At 38.5% G+C, this 22,444-nt stretch overlaps 2 protein-coding genes and 1 non-coding gene across 9 annotated transcripts in view; 2 read left to right on the forward strand and 1 right to left on the reverse strand.

Moving 5' to 3' along the window:
• LOC103692519 (60S ribosomal protein L9 pseudogene) overlaps positions 1-22,444 on the forward strand; it is a 1,198,372-nt gene that overhangs the window by 1,079,193 nt on the left and 96,735 nt on the right. The window lies entirely within an intron of this gene.
• Rex2l4 (reduced expression 2 like 4) overlaps positions 1,199-22,444 on the reverse strand; it is a 35,445-nt gene continuing 14,199 nt past the window's right edge. For all 7 annotated transcript variants that reach the window (XM_039111337.2, XM_063288645.1, XM_039111339.2 and 4 more), the window contains 2 exons: positions 14,086-14,212; positions 1,199-13,184 (listed from right to left, as the gene is read on the reverse strand). In XM_039111337.2, the coding sequence (XP_038967265.1) occupies positions 11,881-13,184; positions 14,086-14,212 (1,431 nt within the window). In that variant the 3' untranslated portion in view covers positions 1,199-11,880. The remainder of the gene's footprint in view (positions 13,185-14,085; positions 14,213-22,444) is intronic.
• LOC120103190 (U6 spliceosomal RNA) lies at positions 5,097-5,203 on the forward strand. The gene has a single exon (XR_005505286.1). It is a non-coding gene; the product is annotated as a U6 spliceosomal RNA (small nuclear RNA).

Below are 22,444 nucleotides of genomic sequence, written 5' to 3' on the forward strand. Positions count from 1 at the left end.
AGTGTATTTTCTTGAGCTCCTGTCTTGATTTGGCCAGACACTTCCATCAACAGTTTCATGTGCCTGCAAAGACTTTACAACAAAAGTTTCATTTGTCTCCAGCTGATGCTAAACAATAGTTTTGGACTGCCCACAGTGTGTGACTTTGCATCATCCCCCTAGTGTGGGGGTTAATCCCAGGGGCTTACTGCCTTTAAGGATTTGGCAAATGGACGTAACTCACATATCAGGATTTGGACTCTAAAATACATTCATGTTTCTGTGGATACCTGCTCAGATGTCATTCATGCTACCCCTATCAAGGCACGCAATGTTATTGGACACTGCCTAGAAGCCTGGGCTGCTTGGGGAAAGTTCCAACACTTAAAGACTGATAATTACCCAGTGTACACTGCCCACTCCTTCAAATCCTTTTGCAAGTAGATGGATGTGCAGTTGAACCATGGCCTCCTTATAATCCCCAAGGTCAAGGTATTGTTGAGCGAGCACATCGTAATTTGAAGGAATGCGTAATTAAACAAAAAGGGGGAATAGGCCATGGCAGAACTCCCAAGGAACAGATATCCTTAGCCCTTTTTACTCTTAAGTTTTTGATTATGGATGATGATGGCCTTTCTGCCGCTGACCGATATCAGTGTCGGGCGGGCACGTTGAAAGGTTATGTGAAGTGGAAAGATGTGCTCACTGGCTTATGGCATGGGCCAGATCCTGTGCTGGCGTGGGTGAGAGGATCTGTTTGTGTGTTTCCCCAGGACCAGCAAGATCCGTTGTGGGTCCCCAAGAGATTGACCAGGAGGTGCAGCAAGAATGAAGATCCTGCTATTGCTGACACTTCTCAGTGTGACCCAAGTGCTGGTCCAAACAGAGCCCCGGTGGGGGATACTATGGGTGTTCCCGAGACCCATGCCGATACGCCATGACCTTTAAGCCCACTCCTGTATGTGTTTATCTTCCTTTTGTGTGTATTGTTAGTAATGCTAGTCAGGAGTTTCGGGAGGTTTTGGTGTGCTCTAATAATACCCGCTTTATACACAATGCTGGGATGCAGAAAAGTTTGCTATCAATGTGGTTGCTTGCATGCCCAGATGGGTTCCAGTTCCTGTGGATGTCCCCCATGCTATTGAAAGATCCCCGAAGAGAAACCCTTTCTAAAGTCGCGGGAAATCGTGGACCCCAGACACAGAGAGACCATTTTGGATGTAATAAGCAAAGGCGAGGTTTATTACGGAGACCTATTACAGAGATCTCCGGGCCGACACGTATCCCGCGCAGGAGACAGAGGTGTCGACCACGAAACTCAAAAGTCAGAGGGTTATATAGAGAAGGCTAGGGGGTTTTGGCGTGGTTACATATAATTGGCTCATTCAAACATAGCAGTGAGAACAAAGCAGAAAGAGTACGTGCTAGAAGTCAGGGGCTTATCAGGGTCTGGAGGACACCTAGTTGAAATATGGCCCTGAGTGAGCTGGGGGGAGATGTCTTCCTGCCAGATGTCCTATGAATCAGTCCCATTAACTCAGGCTGGTTCCTGCATTCCTTTTCCTTATCTTTATGGCTTGCCAGTCCTGCCTGGACAGTGTTTCCTGTGCTCCTTTATCTTTATGGCCTGCTAGTCCTGGCTGTAGGGCTTAGCCCTCGGTCTGTGGCCTTTTGGTAGGGCTTAGCCCTCGGTCTGTGGCCTTTTGGGGTTTATTCTTTTAATTTTGTATCTGTGGCCTTTTGGGGTTTATTCTTTTAATTTTGTATCTCCAAACCTAGAATTCGTATAATTCTCCTTTCACTATAACTCTATTTAGACAAAAAGGGGATTTCAGCATCACCGCTGCCATAATTACAGCTATATCCCTTGCCGCAGTAGGAGCAACGACTGCTGCCATAGCTATGAGTCATTCCGTACAGACAGTCCATACGTTGAATAAAGGTGGCCTGATCATGGTCAATCAAAGAATTGACCTGGTACAAAAGCAAATTGACACACTGTGGCAGCTTGCACAGCTAGGTTGCCAGTGGAGATACTCTGGCCTATGTGTGACCAGTATTCAGTATGAAAGTTTTATGCGTGCAGCTAATCTGTCTAAACAGTTGTCAAGTTATCTTCTGGGTAATTGGACTGGAGAATTCGATTTCTTAATGGATCAGCTACGTGTAGTCATCGTGACCGTGACTCCACATGTGCGGATGCTGGACTGGCTACGGGATTGTCATCTTGGATTGCTGCTGCTATGAATCATCTGGGCAGGTATGGGAGCCCTAGCTGGACTCTTGCTGCTGGTCTCCCTAGTGAGCCTGTGATGTCTCTGTAGAATGAGGTTTGTCCAGAGGCAGCACGCGGCTATGGTGGTACAGGCATTTGCAGCCACTGAGGCAGGACAGTCCCATCAAGCCTGGCTTATGGTCATTCAGAAGACCTAGTTGCACCTCGCCCCTGAATATGTGTGAGTGACCCTGCCCAGTGACGGGCAACTTCCCTTCTACCTAAGGCATGGAATCTTGTGGGAGACAAGGTGTCCTAAGACAGGTTTAATGAAGGGATGATCCTAAGACGGGGGTCGCCACGCTCAGCTGTGCCTTTGCCTGCTTGATTAATTAAACAAAAAGGGGCAACTGTAGGGAGCTGTGACGTGCCGTGCCTCAAAGATGGCACTGGTTTCCGCCTTCCACCCTCCCGATGGTGAGCACTCCTTGTAGTAAACAAGTCCTTATTTGGCTATGCATGCCTGGCCTGCTAGGTTCCGCATAGTGACAGCCTGTCTGCATGACCCACGTGGCACGTTGGGGTTGGTTGGCATTGGATACTTAAGCTGATGTAGGGCGTTTCCCAGAGTAGTAGAAGAATGTATCAAGGTTCCTGAATAAACTGCTTGAAGAAGTTCTCCTCTGGTCATGTCTTCCTTGCTGGTTGAGGTTGGTCGCGACAAAATATCATCCTGAGTGAGGTATCTCAGACCTACAAGGTCTTGTTAATGTGAAATCTTAGGTTTGAATAAAAAATGAAGACAGGATTGCAGAAAGGTATGGCTGAAGAGGTATGGACTTTGATCACATGGTACAGGGGGTTGTGTAACCCATTGTAATTTCCCATGAAGCTTTAGTATTTTCCAAAACATGCAACCTGCAGCATTGCCAAGGTACCTGGTTCTAATGGTGAGATTAATTATAATATTTGGCATTACAATCTGAGGAAGAAAGCATTCAGAGTTATCTGGTTGTGTCCAGACTGAACCAGGAACATGAGGTGTGGGGGAGTGGTATTGTGGACTAGAAGAGAGGATAGATGGGACTGCTAAGGGAGAACCAGGATCCAAGAAAGCACTAGGCCACATTGTCTGCATTGATATGTTAATAGGCATCACAGTTAACCATTCCTCCTGTATTCCTTTGAGTCCTTCCCAGGGTCAGCCCAGCACAATGAGAGGGGATGATATCAGGCCATATTTTTAAAAGTAGAAAAGTTACTCTAGATTAAGGCAGAATTAGACAGCACCTTTTCAATAATTATGATTGCTCACTTACTTAAGAATAATGTCCCCTTATATCATGAAAAGCACTCTGCCCATGCACGTTCATGGTTTGTAGAATTCTGTAATGTGAACTACTTGCAGGTGTGGGGATGATTAGACCCTGCACTTAGGGCTTTTTTCAGAGACATATAGTTGGAGAAGTTCAACAATCTGCACTCCGTGAGTCACAATAGTTTTCTTAAAGTCTTTTTTGCTCCTCCTCAGTTTTGCTTCTAGAAGGACTCTGAATGTATGTTAACTGTGTGACCAACTCTTACATCTCAGAGGGTAAACTGAAATCCTCAGAGAAAAGAGATATTTTCATGATACTTTTACATTTTCACTTTACTTCATGTTTATTCTTTCACCAGGTATTGGCTCTTTTTGTTGGTTTGAATTTTTCTGGCCTCCCTGATTGATTGTTCCTTTGTTTTGATGTTGTCTTTTTCTTAAACTCATCTGATCATTCAGGTGTACCCACCCTCACCATCTGGAAACCACTCCTCCAACCCTGTTGCAGTCTAACATGCAACTGCAGCTGTCAGGATGCCCAGGACCTACTCTGTACAGCTTCCCCTCAAGGTGCTGATAGACTAGACCAGAACTGAATGTAGTAGGATACTGCACCGTGGGTTCTGAACACTTCATACACAAGTTCTCCTGCCTAAGTTCTCACATTGTGAGTATAACCCACTGAGCTAATGATATTGACAGCAATCCCTCTGAATTCTGATGCTCAGAATATATATCCAATACAAAGTAAAACAAAGATAAAGTGCACTTGGTTGGAACCACAAACCATATATCCCATTAGGAATGCAATTTACATGACAGTTAAGATAAAGAATTGAATACCCAGAGTCAAAGCTTGTAAACCAGGGAAATCAATTCAAAGAGGACAAGAACAAAATGATTCTTGGGCAAGAAAATAATAGCAGATGCCTAAAGGAAATGTGGACAACAATGTAGGATAAGAAAATTAAGTTCAATATGAGGTTAGAAACACCAAAATAGACCCTGAAAGGAAAATTCAGTAAGGCAAGTAAAAATAACTCATAGAGAACCTGTAGGAGACAGATTATCAGACTTGAAGAAAAGGTAGAGTAGCTGGATGCTGCATATGTTGCAGACAATGGCCTTGTTGGGTACCAATGGGAGTAGAAGCCCTTGGTCCTGCCAAGGCTGGATCCCCACCCTGATGTATGAGAATGTCAGGGTGTGGAGATGGGAAAGGGATGTTGTTGGGGAGGGGAAACACACTTCTAAAAAAGGGAGGGGGATGGGATAATGGGATTATGGAATGGAAAATGTGAAAGGGAATAACATTTGAAATGTAAATAAAAATATTATTTAAAAAAAGAAGTAGGCATCTAATTTCAAGGAATTGGACTTTACCAAAAATAAAACAAATGATGAAATGGTTTAAATGTATAGGACCTGAAGGTCAGGGAGGAAAACTGAAGCCATATATGGTTGATATAGTCATTCATTTATGGAAAAGAGATCTGCTACAGCAGCGGAAGATAAAAAAGCACATCCCCACAGTTTTAGAATCTGACCATGAAACCAGTCAGCCTCCTAAAAAATATTAAATTCATGCTGGCTCCAGCAGCATATATCCTAAAATTGGAACTATACAGAGAAGATTAACATGGCCCCTGCACAAGGATAACATGCAAATTCATGAAGCATTAAATATTTTGAAGCCCTTAAAGAGGAAACACAAAAATCCCTTAAAAATTACAGGAAAACACAGCCAAACAGGTGAAGGAACTGAACAAACCTATCCAAGATCTAAAAATGGAAATATAAACAACAAATAAATCACAAAGGGAGACAACCTTGGAGATAGAAAACCTAGGAAACAGATCAGGAGTCATACATACAAGCATCAGCAACAGAATACAGGAAATAGAAAAGAGAATCTCAGAGGCAGAAGGTATCATAGAAACACTAACACATCTGTCACAGAAATTGTAAAATGCAAAAAGATCCTATCCCAAAACATCCAGAAAATCCAAAACATTATGAGAAGATCAAACATAAGGAAATGTGTATAGAAGAGGTGAAGTTTCCCAACTTAAAGGGTCAACAACTATCTTTAACAAAATTATAGAAGGAAACTTCCCTAACCTAAAGAGAGAGATGCCCAGAAACACATCAGAAGCCTACAGAGCTATGAATAGATTAGACTAGAAAAGAAATTCTACCCATCATATAGTAGTCAAAATACCAAATGCACAAAAGAAAGAAAGAATATTAAAAACAGTAAGGGAAAACAGTCCATTAACATATAAGGGTAGACCTATCAGAATTACACCAGACTTCTCACCAGAGACTATGAAAGCCAGAAGACCCTTGGGTAGATGTCATACAGCCATGAAGAGAACACAAATGCCAGCCCAGGCTACTATATTCAGCAAAACTCTCAATTAACATAAATGGAGAAACAAAGATATTCCAATACTAAAACCAAGGTTACACAATATATTTCCACAAATCCAGCCCAACAAAGGATAAAAATGGAAGACTGCAACACAAGGAGGGAAACAATACCCTCAAAAAAGCAAGAAAGTAATCTTGCCATCATCCCAAATAAAGAGAGACACACAAGCATAATTCCATCACTAACAACAAAAACAACAGGAAACAGCGATCACTATTCCTTAATATCTCTTAACATCCTTAATTGAGGACTCATTCCCCAATAAAGAGACATAGAAGAACTGACTGAATACAAAAAGAGGACTCAGCATTTTACTGCACACAGGAAACATACCTCAGCGACAAAGACACAATAACTCACAATAAAAGGTTGGAAAAAATTGTCCAAGCAAATGGTCCAAAGAATCAAGCTGGAGTTGCCATTATAATTTCAGGAGCCTGATTTAGCTGTCCCCTGCGAGTATCTGCCAGAGCATGATAAATGCAGAGGCAAATGCTAGTAGCCAACCTTAGAACTGAAAACAGGGTCCTCATTGGAGGAGTTAGAGAAAGGATTGAAGGAGCTGAAGGGGCTTGAAACCCCATAAGAACTACAATAACAACCAATCAGTTCTCCTAAGGACTAAACCATTGCCCAAAGACTACCATGGACAGACCCATGGCTCCAGCTGCATATGTACCAGAGAATGGTCTTGTTGGGAACCCTGGGAGAAGCCCTTGGTCTGGCCAAAGCTGTACCCCCCAATGTAGGTGAATCTCAGGGAGGGGAGGTAGGAAGGGGTGAGTGGTTGGGTGGCAGAACACACTCATTAAAGAAAGGGTATGGGATATGGGGTTTATGGAAGGGAAACCAGGAAAGGGGATAACATTTGAATAAAATGTAAATGAATAAAAATAAATATAATTAAAAAACAAAAAGAAAAACATTTTCAATAAAAATACTTTTAAAAGAAAAACAAATCTCATTCGATGCCAAAAACATGTTTGATAGAATCCAACCCCCTTTACCATAACTCTTGGAGAGAAAAGGGATGCAAGGGGCATACCTAAATAAAATATTGGCAACATACTGCAAGCCAATACCCAAAATCAAATTAAATGGAGAGAAACTTAAAGAATTTTCCATAAAATCAGGGACAAGTCAAGGGTGTCCACTCTCCCCATAACTCTTCAAAACAGTACTAGAAATTCTAGCTCAAGTAATAAGGCAACTAAAGGAAATCAAAGGGATATAAATTGGAAAGGAAGAAGTAAACTTATCACTATTCGCAGATGATATGATAGTATATACAAGTGAAATAAAAAATTCTACCAGAAAACTACAGTTGATAAAAATTTTAGCTAAGTGGCTGGATAAACAATTGACATGAAAAAAATCAATAGCTCTCCTCTATAAATTCAATAAACAGACTGAGAAAGAATTTATGGAAACAGAACCCTTCACAAGTAACACAAAGAAAATGAAATACCTTAATTTACCTCTCACCAAGCAAGTGAAAACTTGTCTGACAAGAACTTCAAGTATTTGCAAAAAGAAAAAATAACTGAGATGTCAGAGGCAGAAAGATCTACCTTGCTCATGTAACATGAGGATTAACATAATAAAAATGTCCATCTTACCAAAAAGAAACCTACAGATTCAGTGCAATTTCCATCAAAATTTCAACACAGTTCTTCACATATTTTGAAAAAATAAAACCTTCATCTCATTATCAAAATAAATAAACAAAAAATAAATACAGGATAAAACGATTCTGTACCATAAAAAAACTTACCGAGGTGTCAATATCATTGACTTTAATAAACACAGGATAGATAAAATTATCCTGTAGCATAAAAAAACTTACAGAGGTTTCAATATCATTGACTTTAAGCAATAGTGCTGAACAATAGTAATAAAACTTGCTTGTATTGGTATAGATACTGAGAAGTGGTTCAATTCAATACAGCTGTAGATCCAAAAATAAATCCATGTACCAATGTACACTTGATTTGTTGAAAAAGAAGCTAAAACCATACAATGGAAAGGAGAGACTATCTTATATGAACGAGGCTGGTATAACTAGATGTCTTCATGAAGAAGAATGCAGATATTTATCACCCTGCAAAATACTCAATATTTTGATCCAAATGGATCAATGACCTCTTTACAAATCCAGATGAAATCTAAGAACACAGAAATTGGAGAATAGCCTTGAAACTATGTGAATAGGAGAGAACTTCCAATGGCTCTGGAACTAAGGTCAAGAATTAATAAATCGAAACTTGTGAATGTGAAAAGCTTCTGTAAGTCAAAAGACACCATCTTCAGGATAAAAGTAGGTGAAGAAAAGATCTTCACTAACTACATCCAATAGACAGGGACTTGTGCTTCTAATGGAAATGGGGTAAAGAATTCAGTTAGGGGTACTGGGAGGAGAGGAAAGGTTGTGTACTTTTATTTTTTTAACTTTTTTTTTATTAGATACATTTCTCTCTCCCCCCATCTTTATAAAATTGGGTACTTCTTACATTTCAAATGTTATTCCCTTTCCCTGTTTCCAGGCCAACATCCCCATAACCAGTACACTTGCCGATCAATATGGGTGTTCCCCTCCCCATCCTCCAGACATTACTGCCCTCCCCCCAACAATCCCGTTCACTGGGGGTCCAGCCTTGGCAGGACCACGGGCTTCCCCTTCCACTGGTGCCTTTACTATGCTTCTCATTGTTACCTATGCACTTGGAGCACACGGTCAGTCCATGTATAGTCTTTGGGTAGTTGCTTAGTCCCTGGAATCTCTGGTTGGTAGGCATTGTTGTTCATATGGGGTCTCAAGTGCCTTCAGCTCTTTCAGTCCTTTCTCTGATTCCTTCAACAGGGGCCTGTTCTTAGTTCAGTGGTTTGCTGTTGGCATTCACCTATGTATTTGCCGAATTAGGGCTGTGTCTCTCAGGAGAGATCTATGTCCAGTTCCTGTCAGCCTGAACTTCTTTTCTTCATCCATCTTATCTAGTTTGGTGGCTGTATATGTATGGGCCACATGTAGGGCAGGCTCTGAATTGGCGTTCCTTCAGCCAATGTTCTAAACTTTGCATCCCTTTCCCCTCCTAAGGGTATTCTTGTCCCCCTTTTAAAGAAGGAGTGAAACATCTGCATTTTGGTCATCCTTCTTGAATTTCATGTGTTATGTGTGTGTTGGGTAATTTGAGCATTTGGGCTAATATCCACTTATCAATGAGTGCATACCATGTGTGTTTTTCTGTGATTGGGTTATCTCACTCTAGATATTTTCCAGTTGCATCTATTTGCCTATGATTTTGATAGTCACTGTTTTTGATAGCTGAATAATATTCCATTGTGTGGATTAACCATATTTTTGTATCCATTCCCCTATTGAAGGCCATCTGGGTTCTTTCCAGCTTCTGGCTATTATAAATAAGGCTACTATGAACATAGTGGAGCATGTGTCTTTGTTACATGTTGGAACATCTTTTGGGTATATGCCCAAGAAAGGTATAGCTGGGTCCTCAGGTAGTGCAATGTCCAATTTTATGAGGAACCTGCAGATTGATTTCCAGAATGGTTGTACCAGTCTACAATCCCAAGAACAATGGAGGAGTGTTCCTCTTTCTCCACATCCTCGCTAGCATCTGCTGTTACCTGAGTTTTTGGTTTTATCCATTCTCACTGGTGTGTGGTGGAATCTCAGGGATGTTTTGATTTGCACTTCCCTTCTGACTAAAGATGTTGAACATTTCTGTAGGTGCTTCTCAGCCACTCAACATTCCTCAGCTGCTAATTCATTGTTTAGCTCTGAACCTCATTTTTTCATAGGGTTGTCGCACTGCAGTTTAACTTCATGAGTTCTTTGTATATTTTGGATATAAGCCCTCTATCAGTTGTAGGAGTGGTAAAGATCTTTTCCCAATCTGTTGGTTGCTGTTTTGTCCTAACAACAGTGTCCTTTGCCTTACAGAAGCTTTGTAGTTTTATGAGATCCCATTTGTCTATTCTTGATCTTAGAGCAGAAGCCATTGGTAATTTGTTCAGGAAAATTTTTCCAGTGCCCATGTGTTCCAGATGCTTCCCCACGTTTTCTTTTATTAGTTTGAGTGTATCGAATTTGATGTGGAGGTCCTTGATCCACTTGGACTTAAGCTTTGTACAGGGTGGTAAGAATGGGTTGATTTGCATTCTTCTACATGCTGACCTCAAGTTGAACAAGAAGCATTTGTTGAAAATGCTATTTTTTTCCATTGGATGGTCTTGGCTCCAAAAATCAAGTGACCATAGGTGTGTGGGTTCATTTCTGGTTCTTCAATTCTATTCCACTGGTCTATCTGCCTGTCTCTGTACCAATACCTTGCAGTTTTTATCACTATTACCTCTGCAATAGTGCTTGAGGTCAGGGATGGTGATTTCCCCGGAAGTTCTTTTATTGTTGAGGATAGTTTCAGGTATCCTGGGTTTTTTGTTATTCCAGATGAATTTGCGAATTGTTCTAAGTCTATGAAGAATTGGATTGGAATTTTGATGGGGATTGCATTGAATCTGTAGACTGCTTTTGGTAAAATGCCCATATTTTCTATATTAATCCTACCAATCCATGAGCATGGAAGACCTATGCAGCTTCTGAGATCTTCAATTTCTTTCATCAGAGACTTGAAGTTTTTATCATACAGCTCTTTCACTTGCTTGGTTAAAATCACAACGAGGTGTTTTTTATTATTTGAAACTATTATGAAGGGTATCGTTTCCCTAATTTCTTTTTCAGCCTGTTTACCTTTTGTGCAGAGGAAGGCTACTGATTTATTTGAGTTAATTTTGTACCCTGACACTTTGCTGACATTGTTTATCAGTCTTAATAGTTCTCTGGTGGAACTTTTGGGGTAATGTACATATACTACATATCATCTGCAAATAGTGATATTTTGACTTCTTCCTTTCCAATCTGTATCCCCTTGATCTCGTTTTGTTGTCTGATTGCTCTGGCTAGGAGTTTGAGAACTATATTGAATAAGTAGGGAGAGAGTGGGCAGCCTTGTCTAGTCCCTGATTTTAGTGGGATTGCTTCAAGTTTCTCTCCATTTAGTTTAATATTAGCTACTCATTTGCTGTATATGACTTTTACTATGTTTAGTTATGGGCCTTGAATTCCTGATCTTCCCAGGACTTTTATGATGAAAGGGTGTTAAATTTTGTCAAACGCTTTCTCAGCATCTAATGAAATGATCCTATAATTTTTATCTTTGAGGTTTTTTCTATCGAGGATTATCTTGATGGTTTTCCATATATTAAACCATACCTGCATCCCTGGGATGTAGCGTACTTGATCATGGTGGATGATCGTTTTGATGTGTTCTTGGATTCGGTTTGCAAGAGTTTTATTGAGTGTTTTTCATCAATATTCATAAGGGAATTTGGTCTGAAGTTCTCTTTCTTTCTTTGATCTTTGTGTGGTTTAGGTATAAGAGTAATTGTGACTTCATAGGATTTTGGTACTGCTCCCTCTGTTTCAATTTTGTGGAATAGTTTGGACAGTATTGGTATGAAGTCTTCTATGAAGGTCTGATAGAATTCTGCACTTAACCCATCTGGACCTGGGCTATTTTTGGTTGGGAGACTTTTAAGGTCTACTTCTATTGCTTTAGGAGTTATGGGGTTCTTTAAATGGTTTATTCGTTCCTGATTTAACTTTGGTACCTGGTATCTGTCTAGGTAATTGTCCACTTCCTCCCGATTTTTAAGTTTTGTTGAATATAGTCTTTTTTATTAGGATCTGGTGATTTTTTGAAATTCCTCTGATTCTGTTGTTATGTCTACCTTTTCATTTCTGATATTTGTTAATTCGGCCACAGTCTCTGTGCCCTGTGATTATTCTGGCTAAGGGTTTATCTAATTTGTTGATTTTCTCAAAGCATCAGCTTTCAGTTCTATTGATCTTTGTTTCTTTCAAGTATGAATTCTCTGATGAATTCTCAGACTACTTTTGTAGCCAAAGCATTTATCACATTCATTGCATTTGTAACGTTTATCTCCTGTATGTACTCTCTGGTGAATACTACGATGGCATTGTAGGCGAAAACATTTGTCACATTCACTGCATTTATAAGGTTTCTCTCCTGTATGAATTCTCATATGGCTTCTCACAGTGCCTTTCTGAGTAAAGCATTTGTCACATTGACTGCATTTGAAAGGTTTCTCTCCTGTATGAATTCTCTGATGATTACTAAGATGGGATTTGTGGCCAAAGCATTTGTCACATTCACCACATTTGTAAGGTTTCTCTCCTGTATGTATTCTCTGATGAAATCTCAGAGTGCCTTTTTCAGTAAAGCATTTGTCACATTCACTGCATTTGTAAGGTTTCTCTCCTGTATGAATTCTCTGATGAATCCTAAAATTACATTTGTCAGTAAAGTATTTTTCACATTCACTGCATTTGTAAGGTTTCTCTCCAGTATGAATTCTCTGATGAATATTAAGATGGGATTGTAGGCGAAAGCATTTGTCACATTCACTGCATTTGTAAGGTTTCTCTCCTGTATGAATTCTCATATGTCTTTTCAGAGTGCCTTTTTCAGTAAAGCATTTGTCACATTCACTGCATTTGTAAGGTTTCTCTCCGGTATGAATTCTCATATGGGATCTCAGACTGCTTTTTTCAGTAAAGCATTTGTCACATTCACTGCATTTGTAAGGTTTCTCTCCAGTATGAATTCTCTGATGATGCCTAAGATAGGATTCTCGGGCAAAGGATTTGTCACATTTATTACATTTGTAACGTTTCTTTCCTGTATGAATTCTCTGATGCAAATGAAGATCCCTTGTTTTGGTAAAGCATTTCTCACATTCACTACATTGGTGAAGGTTCTTACCATTAATGTTTTGTTTCAGTGCCAGTTTATCTTCATGGACAAAATCCTTATCAAATTCTTTATTTTTGTGTTCTTTGTTCTCTATGTGGATTCTGGAATTTACACCAACGATAGCACATTCATTTGAAAACTGCATACAGTCTTTATATTTGTAAACTTCTCTGGTTTTCCACGCTTTATGTCTTTTCAGGTTTGAGGATTGAAGGGAGGGATCTCGGAGATTAGTTTTATAAGGTGTACTTTGGGTGGATTCAAGAGGCACTATGCTAATTTCTTCCCATTTACAAAACTTCTCTTGGATATTCACATGCTCATGGACAATGCACTCTGTGTCTCTATCCAAGACCTTCCCACGTTTTTCACATATCACATGATTTTCTGAAAAATAAAAGTGCAAATAGGGATGACAAGGGTTACTCCACTGGGCAGAAAGAGATTCAATAATGGGTGTTTGCTGAATTATCTGGTAAACTAGACCATCTCAAAAATTTATTTTCTCAAAATTGGTTTTACTCTTTTCATAATCATTCCTTAGATCCTCAGAAACACCCCAATTCTGATCTATATCAACTGAAAGGAATGAAAATACCTTAATATTGTCTTAAAAACTATACCTTGCAGAAGCTAAGAAAAATAAGTCATCAATCAATATTGAACATACACAAAGTAGATCTCTGAATAACATCTCTAATTTTTTTTATTACATTTTGATTCAGAGTGACATTGTATACATGTACTCAGCTACAAATTCATAATGATAAATGAATCCTATACATATGCTTATGTCAGTATCCAAAATAAAAGAAACATGAAAATAAAGAACATGCTGTCTGAATATAAACTCAAGAGACCACATCTCAAAATGCAAAGAAATAGTCAAAATTAAAATTCTCCAAACCAACAGCTTTATATTTACTTAAAACCTTTTGTATTATTAAAAATCATAATTAAAGAGATTAATGTAATAATAAAATGAATGTGCTCCAATTATTATGTGTCAAGAAATACAATTCCTTGTTCTGAACATTATATATTTTTTAACTCAGAAGTTTCCATTTAAAGCTAGATAAGAGGTATTGGAAAGATCTTGGAGAATATAGCAGTGGTTATTCCTCCAAAGAAAGTGCAGAAATGTAAAGGAAATGCCATGGAAAAATTATCATGCTAAGAGGAACTCCCCTTATCCTAGTGCTTTCCAGACATTTCAAAGAGTTCCATAAACACAATGTAGGAAAATTCAAAGTAAGATTCAGGAATTCTACAAAAAGTGCATTCTTACCCACAGACAGTAGATTGTTGTAATTCTCCAAAATCACATCCATGTACAGTGTCCGCTGAGCAAAACTGAGACTTTCCCATTCCTCTAGTGTGAACTCTGGAGCCACATCCTTGAAGGTTAAGAAACCCTGTAATAGAAAATTACCTATTTGTTACTTTACAAAATTGCTTTCCTACATTAAAAAATAGCACTAACGAATTGGAGATAATTTGTTATATATATTAGGAAAGGAAAATATTGAAGGACAAATATTTTCTCAAAGTTTCGCAGATATGAGTCTAAAGTTATGAATAGCTGTTCTTCCACAGACAATCTATCGAATGATTTACAATAATGCTCTCGTGTAATGAAGGCTTTCACATTCATGAATTTTCTGTGGTTTTTTGAGATCTTAGCAGCAAAAGAAAGATTTGCCACCATCAGTACATTTGAATTTTTTTGTGCACTTTGGATTGTATAATAACTTTTTAAGTGCTCTATTATGAAATTTGTTTAACTGCAGCCCATGGTACTACAGATCGGTTTTTATACTCATTTCTTTAAAATCCAATGATCTCTGCTGAAGACTTCTGGCAGGAAGAATATACAGCAAATATGCATAATTTCAGACAACTGTTACCAGCATACATTATAAAACAAAAGACATTAAATATAAGTTCTTAATTAAAATAGTCATATATTTCCTTGTACTTACGTCTTTCTCAAAATGAATGATATAAACATCTCAAAAGCTGTAATCTTTTACAGAACATAATATGTTCATTTGATTTCTGGCTACAGTAATGTACCTATATGTAGTATAGGTTGATATCAAACAGAATCCTAATGTCAGATCACAGATGGTCCAGTTATGATGAGGAAAAGTATGCTATCAATTCTACAATCTCTACACCATACAATATGGACAATAGCTCAATCCTGTGTGCAGCTGGGCCTCACATGCCTGTATTATAACATATGTATTTGACATTCTGAAGTCTAGCTACAATGCTAGAAACTTTCCATAAGGAAGAAGTAGAGTATTAAATGGAGAATTAATGGATGAGTCAAAAGTTAGAGTTTTTTCTTTAAACAGAAAATGAGTGCAACATCAGGACATATATTAAACATTCCAAGTGACACACAGAATCAAATACTTAGGGCAATTATTTTATGTAAGTATCTTCATAACCAAGAGAAAAATGTTACAGGGAATTAAATTATTTAAAGTTCTATAAAAGCTAGCACAAGCAATACATATAACACAGATTTTATAAGTTCCATATGATATTTCACAAAAGAATACTTAGATATATATGTTAAAATGAATGCTGTACATGACAATGCACTTCAATGAAATAGAATAATTTTCTTTGATTAAATCTTTTTAATGATAGGGATAGTTATCCTAATTTTTCATAAATATGGAATACATTATTCCTCATGTGACTGACTTAATTGAAAACTTCAATGTTGTAAATTTTAGCTTTATCTTTTTCTCTTTGCAATATAATCTCATTTGAGTATCATAATGGACATGTGTGCAGATAAGTGTGATGTACAATTCTTTCTTTTTTTAAAAAAATTATAATACTCAGATTATATATTATTTCTACTACAAATGGGCATCCGATATATAAACCTGTGGCATGAGAAAATGACTAAGAGATAAAGATATTTGCGGTGACTTCAATCTCAAGGGTCTGGTGCTGAACTCAGGGACATAGAGGAATAATTTATCATTCAGTGCATCTAAAAATATGCAAATCAACAGTTACATACTTAAAGAGAAAAATATTGGAAAGAAATAAACATGGTCAAAACCCTTCAGTTTTTCCCTATGTATAACATCATTTCAGGTTAGAGGAAAGAGAGCAGTGAACCATTCTTCCTGCTAAAGAAAAGAAGAAAACAAAATTAGGAAAAAATTCCAAGCAAATAGTCTCATGAAACAAGCTAGAGTAGCAACGCTAATATCAAATAAAACTGACTTTCATCCAAAAGTTATCAAAAAATATGAGGAAGGACACTCATCAAAAAAAAAAATCCTAGATGAACTGTCGTTTCTGAACATATGTGATCAGAAAGGGCACATTGATAAAAGAAATGATACTGAAGCGGAAAGCACACATTGATCCTCACACAATAATACTAGGAGACTACAACACCCACTCTCACCAATGGACAGATCATGGAAACAGAAACTAAACAGAGACAGAGTGAACCTAACAGAGCTTATGAATCACATAGATTTAACAGATATTATAGAGTATTTTATCCTAAAACAAAATAATATACCTTCTTCTCAGCAACTCACAGTACCTTTACTAAAACTGACCATATAATCAGACATAAAACAAGTCTAAATCAATACAAAAAGACTGAAATAATTCCATATATTCTATCACATCACCACCGACTAAGGATGGTCTTCAATAAAAGCAAACAGCCCACAGACATATGGAAGCTGAATGATTCTCTACTCAAGTGGTCAGGGAAAAATGTAAAAAAATTGAGGATTTTTAGAATTTCATGAAAATGAAAAAACAATATACCCAAACTTATAGGACATCATGAAAGCACTGCTAACAGAAAAATTCAGAGATCTGAGTGCCTCAATAAAGAAATTGGTGAGATCATACACTAGCAGCATAACAGTGTATCTGATAGTTCTAGAACAGAGAGAGGCAAATACACCTAAGAGGAGTAGCCTGTAGGAAATAATCAAATTCAGGGAAAATATTAACTGAGAAGAAACAAAGGAAACTATCCAAAATCAACAAAACCAAGAGATGCTTCTTTGAGAAAAATAGCAAGATGGATATATCGTTAGCCAGACTAACCAGAGGACACAGAGGCAGTATCCAAATTAAAATCAGAACTGAAAATACAGACATAAAAATAAAAACTGAAGAAACTCAAAAAATTATGAGATCCTACAACACAAGCCTATACTCTAGAAAACTGAAAAAATCTAGATGAAATGGATGATTTTCTAGACAGATGCCAGGTACCAGAGGAATCAGGATCAGATAAAACATATACACAGCCCCATAACCCCTAAAAAATAGAATAAGTCATTAAAAGACTCCCCACAAAAATGACCAAGGACCAGATGGACATAATACCTGCAAAGTTTAACTAATACCAATGCACTTCAAAATAGTCAACAAATAGAATCACAATTAACACTACCTAATTCATTCTATGAAGGCACAGTTATGCTCATACCTAAACCACCAGAAGAAACAAAAAAGAAAGCTAACATCAGACTAATTTCCCCAATTAATATCAGTGAAAAATATTCAAATTGAATCCAAAAGCAAATCAAAAATCATCATTCGCCATGATCAAGTAGGCTTATTCCCAGGGAAGCACAGGTGGTTCAATATACCAGAAACCACTAGCATAATCCACTATATAAACAAACTCAAAGAAAAAAAACCACATGATCAACTCAGTGGGTGTTCAAGAAGCCTTTGACAAAGCACTCCTTCATGTTAAAAACATTGGAAAGATCAGGAATTCAATGTGCATATCAAAATATAATTAAAGCAATAAACACTAAACCAATAGCCAATATCAAACTAAATGGAGGGAAACATGAAACAATCCTACTAAAATCAAGAAATAGATAAGGATGCCCACTTTCCCCTATCTATTCAACACAGTATTCAAAGTTCTAGCCAGAAAAATTAGAATAAAGAGGAGATCAAAGGTACACAAATTAGAAAGGCAGAAGTCAAAATAACACTATTTGCGATTGATATGGGAATATACCTTGTGACCACAAAAAATCAATCAGAGAACTCCTAGAACTGGTAAATAACTTAAGCAAAATATCTGGGTGTGAAATTAACTTCAAAAAATTAGTAGCATCCCTCTACTCAAAAGAAAGAAGGGTGGGAAAGAAATTGGAGAAATGACACCCTTCATAATAGTCACAAACATTCATAAATATGTTTGTGTGACCCTAACCAATAAGTGAAAGATCTATTTGACAAGAATTTCAAATTTCTGAATAAAGAATTACAAGACTGCAGAAAATGGAAAGATATCCCAGGCTTGGGGATCAGCAGGATTAACAGAGGAAAAATGGCCATCTTATCAAAAGCAGTCTACGGGCTCAATGCAATACCCATTAAAATTCCAATGCAATTTTTTAGAGGGAAAGAACAATTCTCAAATTCATCTGGAATAACAAAAAAACCAGCATAGCGAAAATTATTCTTGAAAATATAAGGATTTCAGGGGTAATCACCATCCCTGACCTCAAGCTCTACTACAGAGCAACAGTAGTAAAAAAGAAAAGTATGGTATTGGTAAAGACACATGCAGGTAGATTAATGAGATAGAATTGAAGAAGCAGAAATAAACCCATACACCTACAGTGATCTGATCTTTCACTAAGATGCCAAACTATCCAGTGGAAAACAAATAAGATATTCAACAAATGGTACTGGTTCAAGTGGCAGTCTCCATTTAGAATAATGCAAATTGATCCATTCTTTTTTTTTTTCTTACACAAAGCTCAATTGCAAATGCATCTAGAACTTCCACATAAGAAGAGATACATAAATCTGATAGAAGAGAAATGGGAAAAATCCTCAAATGCACCAGCAATTGGGGAAATTTCCTTAACAGAACACCAACGGTTCAGGCTCTAAGATCAACTATTGACAAATGGGACCTCATACAATTGAACATTTTCTGTAAGGCAGAGATAGTTAATAAGACCAAACAGCAAACTATAGACTGGGAAAGATCTCTACCAAGCCATATCTGATAGAGAGTTAATATCCAATAAATACAAAGAATTTAGAAAATTAGACTACAGAGAATCAGATAACCTTATTTAAAAAATGGGGTACAAAGCTAAACAAGGAATTCTCAACTGAGAGATCTGGAATAGCTGAGAAGCACCTATAGACATGTTCACATCCTTAGTCAACAGGGACACAAAAATTAATGAACTTTAGATTCCACCTCACAGGAGTCAGAATGGCTAGGATCAAAAACTCGGATGACAGCATATGATTGTTGCGATGTGGAAAAAGGGGAACACTCTTCTGTTGCTGGTACAATTGCAAGCTGCTACAACCACTCTGGAAAAGTATGGTCGTTCCTCGGAAAAGTGGATATAATTTTACCTGAGGACTCAGCTATACCACTCCTGGGCGTATGACTAAACAATGGTCAAAGGTAAATGTTCCACTATGTTCATAGCAGACTTATTTATAATAGGCAGAATCTATAAACAATCTAGGTGTCCCCTCTGATGTAGAATGGGTAAAGAAAATATGGTACATTTACACAATGGAATATGACTCAGTTATTAAGAATGAGGACATGATGAGCTTAGAAGGCAAATGAATGGAATGAGAAAATATCATCCTGAGTGAGGTAACCATTCACACAAGAACACACAAGTCATGAACTCACGGAAGAGTAGATATTAGAACAAAAGGTTTATGTACCCATGATAAAACTCACAGACCACATGAAGCCAGACAGGAAGACCAAACCATGAATGCCTTTGCCCAAACTGTGGATGTTTAAGTCCTACTTAAAAGGAGTAACAGAAAATCACAGAAGGGAAAAAGGAAGGAGGGACCTAGGAAGGAGAGAGGACGGAAGGGCAGGATCTGGTGTGGGAGGAGATAGGGAGATGTACAGAGGGTAGGAAATTTAACAGATGTGTGTGGCAATAGAGGTGGGAAACTGGAGGTAGCTATTACAAAGTTCCAGATACCTGAAAAGCAAGGGGTTCCCAGGACACAACACAGATGTTGTTAGCTGAAATACACAACAAAGCGGGGAGAGAACCTGTAGTAACCATATCCACTGGATAGGATCAGCTCCCAGTTCAAGGATGGCATTAACTACCCATCTCTAAAATATCAACCCAGATTAGTTCCTGTCAAATGAAAAGCAAGGATAAAGAGTGGAACAGACACTGAAGAAAAGGCCATTCAGAGACTGCTCACCTAGGGATCCATCCCATCTCTAGGCATCAAACCCAAACAGTATTGCTGATGCTAAGAAGCCCTTGCTCTGAGGAACCTGGTACAGCTATGCACTGAGAGGCTCTGACAGTGTCTGACCAATGCAGATGTGGATATGATGCTCACAGCCAACTATTGGACTGAGCAAGGAGACCCAAATGGAAGAGTTACCCGAAGGACTGAATAGTTAAAGGAGAATGCAACCCCATAAGTAGAACAACAGTATCAACTAACCAGATACCCTGAGCTCCCAGGAACTAAACTAGCAATCAAATAGTGTAACGAGAGGGACCCAAGTCCCTAGCAGCAAGTGTAGCAGAAGATTTTCCTATCTGGCTTCAAAGTGAGTTGAAGACCATGAGGAGGCTCAATGTCACAGCATAGGAGGATGCTAGGGTATTCAGGCAGCAATGGTTCCAGGACTGGTGGACTATCCTCATACATGAAGGGGGAAGGGAGCAGGGGATAGGAGATTTGAAGAAAGGGAACTGGTAATTGGGAGAACATTTCAAATGTAAATAAATACAATAACCAATAAATAAAGCAATGTAGAACCATCCTCACATCCCTTCAGTATGTCCCTATGTAAAACATAGTTGGTAGAACAGGAAACAAAGAGTAGATAAAGCATTCTACCTTCTAAAGAAAAGAAAAAAGCAAATTAGAAAGGACATTTATTTAGGATTGAAAATTTATATATCATGTACAACACCATGCTATATGCCCCAGAAAATTTTTACTAATATACTAAATTGGGAAAAAATAGAATATAGGACTTATACTACTTTGAAATGCAGAACAAAAGACAAAGGGAAGTAACAATTTCTATATTGAGAATTTACCACACAGCATCATACTGGGCAGTATGTGTCTTGGAATCTCTATGGAACAAAAAGATTTCATGTCTATACACACTCATAATCTCCATGTGACATAAAATGCCAAGAAAATTTGCATACTGAATTCTGCATTTCCTCACAAACACATCTATTATGCTACTGCAAAATAAAGACACATATAGCTCCCTGTGCCTCTAAAGAGCTAATATATTTACTATTGGGATTCAAGACAGTGAATCCCTTATAATTTTATTCTTCTCCAAATTCTTCTCTTCCATATATTGCTTAGTGATATCAGAGTCCACATAATTCCATATCCACATTCACAAGCTTTTTTCTGGAACAGTGACCATCTCTGAAATGTACCTTCTATGACACATGTGACCTTCTTTCCACACTAATATAATAGCACACAAATCCATCCAATGTACAAAGTAGCCATCACTATACTTTTTGAGAACATTTACAATAGATTCTTTTTAAGACCTGCATGTATATATATAGTCCTTGAAAACTGTATGTCCTCACAGTAGAAAACCCAGTAAAAATTTAATGGTTTCATATATGTGAAAGACCTAAATATTAAATTTTCATTATCCCAGAAGAAAATGAAATTATAGAAAATAAGCCCCCTTTTTCTGCAACAAGCGACCTGCCTGGCGGACTCAGGACACACAGAGGCAAAATTCCTCTGGGACCGGAAACTTCCGGTTTTTAGCTGGAGCCCAAACCTCGCTGATCCTGGCCCACAGCTCCTGCTCCCAAACCCCTTGGGAGAGAGAGCCCACCACCCGGACAGGTGGGCACTCTGAGACTGCAGAGCGGGAGAGACCACCAGTACTTCGCACCCACTCCCACATCCCTGGCCCAAGAGGAAACTGTTTAGGGCCTCTGGGAACCAGAAGATAGGGCCACTCGAACGGTGGACTGGGCGGACCTGAAGGGAGTCAACAGTTCTCTGCACACAAATCCCTTGGGACAGAGAGCTAAACCTTCAGAGGGGCAGACATGCCTGGGAAGCGAGAAGAGACTACACTCTGCACATATTTCTGACTCCAGAGGAAAACACCTAACGCCATTTGGGACCCCCCTGCATGAGGGCTCCAGGAAAAGGCAGTGTAGGCCCTCCTGGTATCCGCCCTCACGGAGAGCTCAAAAGCAGCCCCCCAAGAGCAACTTGAGCCCTGGAACCACAGGTAATAACAACTTTTCTGCTCCAAGTGACCTGCCTGGTGGACTCAGGACAAAGGCTCACAGAAACAGTCGAAGACCAGTAGACAGGAAAGACTACCCGCCCGAAAGCAGAACACTCTGTTCCCATAACTGGCTGAAAGAAAACAGGAAAACAGGTCTACAGCACTCCAGACACACAGGCATGTAGGGCGGTCTAGCAACTGTCAGAAATAGCAGAACAAGGTAATACCAGAGACAACCTGATGGCGAGAGGCAAGTGCAGGAACCCAAGACTACATGGCATCATCAGAGCTCAATTCTCCCACCAAAGCAAACATGGTATATCAAAACACACTAGAAAAG

Source organism: Rattus norvegicus, chromosome 5, assembly GCF_036323735.1.
Source record: "Rattus norvegicus strain BN/NHsdMcwi chromosome 5, GRCr8, whole genome shotgun sequence".
Taxonomy (NCBI): domain Eukaryota; kingdom Metazoa; phylum Chordata; class Mammalia; order Rodentia; family Muridae; genus Rattus; species Rattus norvegicus.